At 37.5% G+C, this 8591-nt stretch overlaps 1 protein-coding gene across 1 annotated transcript; it reads left to right on the top strand.

Moving 5' to 3' along the window:
* The first annotated feature begins 3309 nt into the window (after positions 1–3309).
* Positions 3310–7844, top strand: LOC129242793 (kinesin-like protein KIF23). Its single transcript, XM_054879641.1, has 5 exons — positions 3310–3491; positions 3541–4290; positions 4347–4893; positions 5958–6845; positions 6931–7844. Exons 1-5 carry the CDS (start codon positions 3481–3483, stop codon positions 7429–7431), a joined length of 2697 nt encoding a protein of 898 aa, XP_054735616.1. The 5' UTR covers positions 3310–3480; the 3' UTR covers positions 7432–7844.
* The last annotated feature ends 747 nt before the right edge of the window (positions 7845–8591 follow it).

Here is an 8591-nt window from a genome sequence, read left to right as displayed (position 1 = left end):
CTTTACGTATTTCAGCCCATACCTGCCAAGGAAAAATAAAAATGTATTTCTGTAAACATCACAAAGAAAAACCATTATTAATTTAATTCATTTTGCTGCCGTTCTAACTGGTGGTCCCAAGCAATTCAGCTCCGTTGTAAATTCCTCCCATTTTTTTGCTGCTTGTACTTTGGTGGAAATCCCTTTGGCGAATTGTGGATTCTCTTCCATTAATGCAACTAGCCTTTCTAATTGCTGTTTGGTACTCACGACTTTCGACCTGCATAATATTAACAAAATTAGTATATATTTATTATTTGGTTACTATAAAACAATAAATAATCGCAAACAACTTACATTTTAACAAGTTTTCCCACAATACGCTACACAATCGAAAGCAAAATTGCATTCGACTCTAAATTCGATATACAACGAAAATTTCGACAGCGTTGCACCGCTCATAATACCAAATTGACATTCGATTTTCGATCTTCGACAAACAACGAATGTCGAAGATCGAATGCAACTCATAATAGGGGCCTTAAATACACTTTAGTCTATTTTTCCTGAGTTTTTCCTTGTGGTTGCTTATTTCTAGTCAGAAATAACACTGCCTACTTTTTGGCGCTTGTTTGTTGGTACAAACTTGTAGGATATATATTTTTAGTGCCTACTTTTTGGCGTTATATTTCCTTGGTGCCTACTGTTTGGGGCGTTTTTTGGTCCCAATTTTTTGGCGTTTTTTTATGCCTACTTTTTGGCGCTTATTTCCATTTCCTGGCTAGTGCTTGTGCGTACTATAAAGTGCTATCCATTCCGGCGTCGGATTTATTAGTATTGCCTTGCGGTAATTTATGCCGTTGCAACGGTTCTGGAACCGCTGCGTTTGTGCGGGTGATAAACGCTCGGAGCAGTGCGCGTTGTTGCCACTGTTTGTGTCCGGCATTTACCTACACCGGTCGACCCTTATCCGTTTTTTGGAAATTTTGTCTATTTGTATTCTTTGCAAATGTTGTGAATTTATTTAAATATCTATTCTTTTTTTCTCTCTCTCTATTAGCTGCCCATTGCACAATTAAATTTGAATGTTATTACTATTCCTTCTCCATGTAAAAATAATTAAACAGAATAAAAACACCGAAATATTCTACCAAAATAATTTCTATGCAGAAAAACCTTTCACAACAGTATTGACAGCTGATTGTCAATTTTGCAGGTAATCTGCGATATGTGAACGGGTAGAGTAATTTTGTGGATTTATTGGTAATTAATGCATAGCCTGGTTTTAGAAAATTACCTCGGTGATTTCTCACCACTCTGTTTTCAATATATTCATTGAATTCCATCCACAAATAATCCTTGGATGGCATTGTCAAGTGTATGGAGGTAACCAGTCATTCGGTAGAAGGAACGTAAATTGACGAAGAAACCTTGTGCAAAACTGTCGCTTAAGCTACTTGGCCTAGGAATACCGCGGTTTCATCCATAGCAATCATATTGGACAGTTGGTATTTCGAAAAATCGATGACAACTTCATTACCTTTCAGCTTAAACCATATTGTTGATCTAATTAGAGACAGTTCATACCGTTTAAGGAAGTTGTCCAACCAGTGTGACGATGCTTTAAATTCTTCTGTGGATATATCACACTCAATTATTGTTTGAAGGGCAAATTTTAGAATATCGGCCCTGCGCACTACCAAAGCCATTGCTCTCCTGCCTGCAATCCATTCCCAGATGCAATCTTCCAACTCAGAAAATAACGGCTGCCGACCTGATCCACCTCTGCGTTTTTCTCATTTCCTTGGCCCACCAGTTGACACAGGTAATTGTAGTCTGCACGCCATTTACGAACCATACGGAAATCCAGCATTTTATCTTTACAGAACGCTACAAGATTTACATCCCTGGAGTCTTCCACAGTTCCCTTTTTTACTCGATGGATTAGCTCTTTCGTTTTGTACTCATTTTAACTGGGGTAAAAATTATTAACTTTATTTTAAAATAAAATTAGACTTACAAGACTGAAATGAATAAACGTTGTATACCTGCACTGTCGCTTAATGTAGAATACCGCCTTATGTTGTATTTTTAAGATAAATTCCAAAAATTAATTTGAAACGAACTGTAGAGGTAAACAATTAATTTCTCGGAATATTTTGTTTCAAACATTTCTCTGAAATACGAGTATTAGGAAAACTAAACATATTATTATATACTTAATAAATCAACAGCATTTTTTTACGAATTATTTTTTTTCACATTATTTTAACTAGGGACTATTTTCGTGAGATGTCTTATTTATACCAAAAGTTCAGAAAATCACATAGAGCTTATTTTCGGAGGATGTCTTATTTTCGGAAACGACGTTATATACATATGTAGTAAAAAAAGTAAGCGATATGAACCATCCTGTACATATGTTGGCAGATGTTGAGCGGGTTTCGACAACATATGTATATTTAATTTTTTCGGTTCTAAAAAACCGCCGAAATAATATTTTTCATTGGAACTTATTTATTATTCGACTTTTAAAAACAATATGTCTATATTTCCTTCTTATATCCCTTTCATCTCTGAGCCCAGAAATATAGCCACCTAACATATCCTTTTTGCTTAATTAATCTTAAGTATTTCGTTAAGAACTTGCATTAAAATAGTTTTGCTAAATTCTTAAACCAAAGAGTTAAAATACTTTACACGTTAGCGTTAGCCCGTTTTTTATAACATGCATTCATTTACTTTTTTATGTACCTAAGACAAAGGCTGCCGTCGTGACCGAATTAGTGATACGTGACTACCATTCGAAGGTGGACAGGTTCGGACTTCCGCGCATGAAACACCAAATATGTAATAGAAAAAGATTTTTCTAATAGCAGTCGCCCTTCGGTAGACAACAAGAAACCTCCGGGCGTATTTCTGCCATGAAAACGCTCCTCATAAAAAATATCTGCCGTTCGGAGACACCACCATTAGGAGATACCACAATATGCAAAAAATTTTACTCCGCACTCTTTCTTGCCACAACGTCATCCGCATAAACACAGAGAAAAACTTTCATTTGAAAGTATTTTAATAATTCATACTTTCACAATTAAACAGGCGACACTCGTTTTCATTAGTTTTTTTAATTAAAATATCACTATTACCAAGCCTAATAAATAAACAGTTAAACAATAAAGAAGCAGGGCACTTTGACATTCAAACCAGGAAATTGCAAGAATCATAATCAGCTTCTATAACGAAGTCACCTTGTAGATTCGCCTTGGCCTTGTCTGAAGACGTCGAGTTCACAATAAACCCGAACGTATTTGTGAACAGAATGTGAGTGCAACCCTGGTTAATGCTGAAATACCGCGTCAATAGAAAAAACAGTACGTATTCAAAATAACTGATAGGTGTAAGGACTCGATTATAATATTTGACTTTTGTGGAAAAGAAAACCATATTTATGAGCCGTACAGCAAGAAGTTTATAAAGAATTTAAAACCCAAAGACAATATGAAAGCAATGTAAGTAGCACTGCGATTCTATAGAAGATGTTGTAATATTTTCCTTTAGTGCTCGTACGCCACTACGGCCACCGAAGACACCACGTTGTCAAACGCAACATACTGAGCGTAAATCAGATCATGAAGCTAATAAGCCACGGGATCCCGTCCATGTTTACTGCCGCGTTCGACCATTACAATCGGATGCTGATTTATCCTGTCTACGCGTAAAAAACTCGACCACTGTTGCCTTGTCACCACCCGAGCAGGCATTGCAGCACAAACAAGGTGCTCATCGTGAGATGCAGTACATTTTCAAGCATGTTTTCGAACCACACATTTCACAAGCCGATGTTTTCACTGCTGTTGCACAACCACTAGTAGAAAATCTTATTCGCGGTCGTAATAGTCTGCTATTTACATACGGCGTAACTGGAAGTGGCAAAACATACACAATGACAGGCGATAACCATCACCGAGGCATAATGCCTCGTTGTTTGGATACGTTATTCAAAACAATATCAGATTACCAAGCTAAAAAGTATATTTTCAAACCTGACAAGCTTAATGGTTTTGAGATTTCATCGGAAGCCGACGCACTGCTTGAACGACAGGCGGAGATGAATAGACGGTTTGCAGTTGGGGAACGTGGCGCACTAAGGCGAAAGGATTCTGATCCTGAAATCGCTTCGCAAGCATCGTGTGATATACCACCCGTACAAGGGCTTGAAGAAGACAACATGTTTGCAGTTTTTGTCACATACATTGAGATTTACAATAATAGTGTTTTCGACTTGCTTGAGGATGACGGTACCCAGAAGTGAGTTATAACTTTGTCGTTTCAGATAATTTAAAATTAGTTTCATATTTTTATAGAACTCTGCAAAGTAAGATTATCCGTGCAGATGCTAATCATAACATGTTCGTGCATGGAGTAACTGAAATTGAAATAAAATCTGTGGAGGAAGCTATCGAAGCATTCCAATTTGGTCAAAAACGGAAACGTATGGGTCACACAGTGCTGAATGCAGAATCTAGCCGAAGTCACTCTGTGTTTAATATACGTTTAGTGCAAGCTCCGACTGATAGTCAGGGTGAGCATGTTGTACAAGATAAACGCACCATAGTTGTAAGCCAACTTTCACTGGTCGATTTGGCTGGCAGTGAACGTTCATCACGCACAAAAAACACTGGAATCCGTTTGCGTGAAGCCTCAAGTATTAACAATTCACTGATGACACTTCGCACTTGTTTGGAATATCTACGGGAAAATCAACAAGCGCCTCCTAATAGTGCACCGAAGAAAATTCCGTATCGTGATTCGAAGCTGACACATATGTTCAAAAATTATTTTGACGGTGAGGGACAAGTGTCCATGATAGTTTGTATCAATCCCCGTGCGGAAGACTATGATGAAAACACGGTGAGGCCCCTTAAGTGTTTCATATATTTATTACAGACAAAACATTTACATTTAATTTAATTTATTAGATTACTTAAGTATACAGTTATGGACAGAGAAATTGCATTGCATAATTGCATTATGAGGATTATTTTTACTGGGGGACCTATTAAAACAATTAGTTTTGCACAAGTTGACAATGGAAGTTTAAAAATTCGTTCAGACGGTACTATAAGTGCGCTATTTCCCTGTTCATAGTAAAACTAATCTATATATACATATATAAAATTCAAATTATGTATGTATCTATAGATCGACTTGCGTCCTAAACGCATAAACCGATCGTAACCAAATTTGAAACACGAACTGGATACCTTACCGGGATGGTCATGGGTTAAAAAATATTTTGATATATATAGGGGGCGTGGCACCTCCCATACAAATGGAAGTTTTAACAGTCCGTATTTCTGAAAGTATTTACGTTAATGGTAATTACCAATTACCGATTAGACTGGCTTTCGCAATGCCCATAAATAAAGCTCAGGGACAATCATTAGCTGTAGCAGGAGCCAATCTAACCAACTCATGTTTTACCCATGGCCAATTATATGTAGCCTGCTCCAGAGTTGGTGCACCGAAAAACCTTTTTATTTATACTCAAAATAATGTAACAAAAAATGTCGTATATCCGATCGTTTTAAAAAATACCTCAACTGACTTAAAAAAGTTAAAGTTGTTTTATTTACATTGCATACTTTTTGATAGAAATGTGGGGTGAAACCCACGGGTATAAGCTAGTTGTTTATATAATGTTTATGCTACTACCTGTAGATACCTACTAGCATTAGATGAAATGATATTTCCTTTTACCTAGGTAGGCATTGTAAATTTTAAACTTTCAACACGTACTTCTCGATACTTGGTTTTTTGGATTAAAAAGAAAACGAAAATAAACAACTGCAGCAAAAGAGCAATATGCTCCACCGTAAATTTTTTTCAAAGTTATTTTTTGAGCATGCATGCACACATTGAATTTATAAAAATTGTTTTATTTTTTTATTTTATTTTTTATTTTATTCACTCAGCAAGTAATGAAATTCGCTGAAATGACACAAGAAGTGCAGATTGCGCGTGCTACACCTATAAAGCCCGATCTTGGACTAACGCCCGGACGTCGAAAGGCAAACAAACTTTTCAAAATTGCCGTGAACAATCTAAACGACTTAGGGCAAACCGAAGCAAATAATTTAGATGTGGATATTGGTTTAGTCTACTCATTAGGTCCTGGATTTCCTGATTATAAAATTGACAGCCCTGAAGCTCAAACCGCCATACAGGAGTTGATGCAGTATTTAATGCAACGCATAGAGAAACGTAAAATATTGTGTGCCGACCTGGAGACTCGTTGTGATAATTTCCGTTCACATTTGATGCAAATGGAAAGGGAAAACCTGCAGTTGCGTACCGAATTAGCATCTCTTAAAACAGTTTACAAACAGGAACGCGATCGCACGGTATCAATGGAAAATAAAATACGTGTCCACGAAAGCTCCATCGACGAACTGAACAATAAATTAAGTAATCGCGAACGCCAAATCGATGACCTTACACGGAAGTTAAGAGATCAACAAAATTTGCTCACTCAAAAGGAGCATGAGAAGGAGAAACAGAAAAAGAAATTTACATCCAAGTTGGCTGTGGAGGTTGATAAAAAAGATCGTGAGCTAGAAGTAAGGTTGCGAGAACAGCGGGACAAAATGCGCGAGAAGATGCGCGTTCGGGATGAGAAGCTACGTCTCGTATCGAACATTATACAATCGGAAGATATTCCTAGTCTCGTACGCCGAAATAGTAATGAAAATATTTTTGACGAAAAGATGGCCATTGTGGAGCCGCCGTCGGCAACTCGTGCTGAATCTACACAAATAAATAGTGCACGCACCGACCTCTACGGCACGCCACGTCATGTTAGGGTTAGTATATGAAATCGCTTTAATTATTAATAGTTATATTATATGATCGAATATGTACCTATAAGTAATAAACTTTTTCCTGTAGGGAATGGCTGCAGCAAACAATAGGCATCGCCGCTCACGTTCCGCTGGCGAAAAGTGGATTGAGCATCGTGCGCCCAATCCTGTGCCACTCGGAACGATTCTGCAACCATACCTTAAAAATCGTAAATCGGTTACCAAACTCACCGATGCTAAAGAGCTCACCAATCACAAGAACACAAAATATTGTCTAGTTTCCCAGGAAGCAGACACAGATGGTGATGTCGAAACTAAACTCTACAAAGGAAACGTCATTCCAACCTGCGGCGGTGGAGCTCAAGTTGTATTCGATGACGTGGAGTGCTTGAAGCAAAAATCACCGGTGCCCTCACCGAATCGCAAACGTCCAAGTAATGGTGAGGCGACCTTCAGTGGCTTGGGTGGTGTTACTTCTTCGGCATTGTCAGCAGCAGCATTCAGTGGCGGCACCTCTGCTGCTCAAGATTTAATATCGCGTTGTAATGTTGGGATCGAAGGTCACAACAACAAGCGCACAAAAGTGTAGAGGAAGTTGAGAAGAACTACCGTCCTTTTATAATGATAACAATAATGGGTCATCACCATCCATGTATTACATTTATTTTCTATATTTTTTCACAGCTACGAGCATACTAGAGCAATCAGTTGGTCATAGACGTATATATTTTCAAAAGTATTGCAAATTTAGTTTCAATTTATTGTGGTATAACTGATTGAAATCGTTGCTTACCTTAATAATTTAACAGGAACTGGTATGTTCTTGTATTTTTTTTCTTTTTTGTTATTAATTTCGTATTCAATCACGGTACTATACAATAATACTATTTGTAACCATATATATACTCATAAAACCCATGTATTTGCAAGCTTTTAAAACTGCAAACCATGAAGTATTTTGAAAGATAACAAAATAAACATGAATTGAAAACAAACCAAGAATTTGTAGTATTTTTACGATGAGTATGAATTATGATGAATGCCTTTCTACTGGAATAAGTAAATGGCATACCTGTATAACAGCGTAGGTCTTGGGCTTTCATTTACGCACCAGTATTTGTTAAATTAATTGTTCGACCTGCCAATGGCCTACTTAGCATGGTGTAACTGACGCCGCTATCGTCAATCTCAGGAAACGTGCTGTTTCGAGGGAGTGAATCCGAAGTAGTGTTAGATGAGGAAGCACATGAATAGGTGGTTAGTGTCGTATATGAATCATAATTGTGCTAAAATCCGTATCGTCTCGATAAGCTACTTAGTCCTGCCATAAGTTCTGTTACAAATTATGTACATTATAGTTATGAAATTAGAATACATTTTTTTTTTTTTAATTTGTTTTATTTAATTTTGTAAATATTAAAAAAAAAGTTCGAAATGGTCTCCATTTGCTTTGCACAAGCCTTCAAACGATTTCGACATTCAGCTATTGCAGCACGCATGGTTTCTATGGATATTGACGTCGCTACTCGAGCCAAAGATTGTTTGAGAGAGTCCTGCTCAACTGCTTCACCCCGCCTTCTAAGACATCCTCCTGGTACACTTTTGCCCCGGCCTTAACCCCTTTTTTGCAGAAATGAAGGAATGTAACGCCTTCACAAGACGCTCCCCAGCAAGCCATTACGGAGGCTGGTTGGTGGTCACTCTGAACCTTTGGAACAACATTTTTTGCGTCTTTAGAAGTTATAGCAT

This window comes from Anastrepha obliqua, chromosome 3, assembly GCF_027943255.1.
Source record: "Anastrepha obliqua isolate idAnaObli1 chromosome 3, idAnaObli1_1.0, whole genome shotgun sequence".
In the NCBI taxonomy this organism is placed as follows: Eukaryota; Metazoa; Arthropoda; class Insecta; order Diptera; family Tephritidae; genus Anastrepha; species Anastrepha obliqua.
This window is presented reverse-complemented; position numbering and strand designations above follow the sequence as displayed.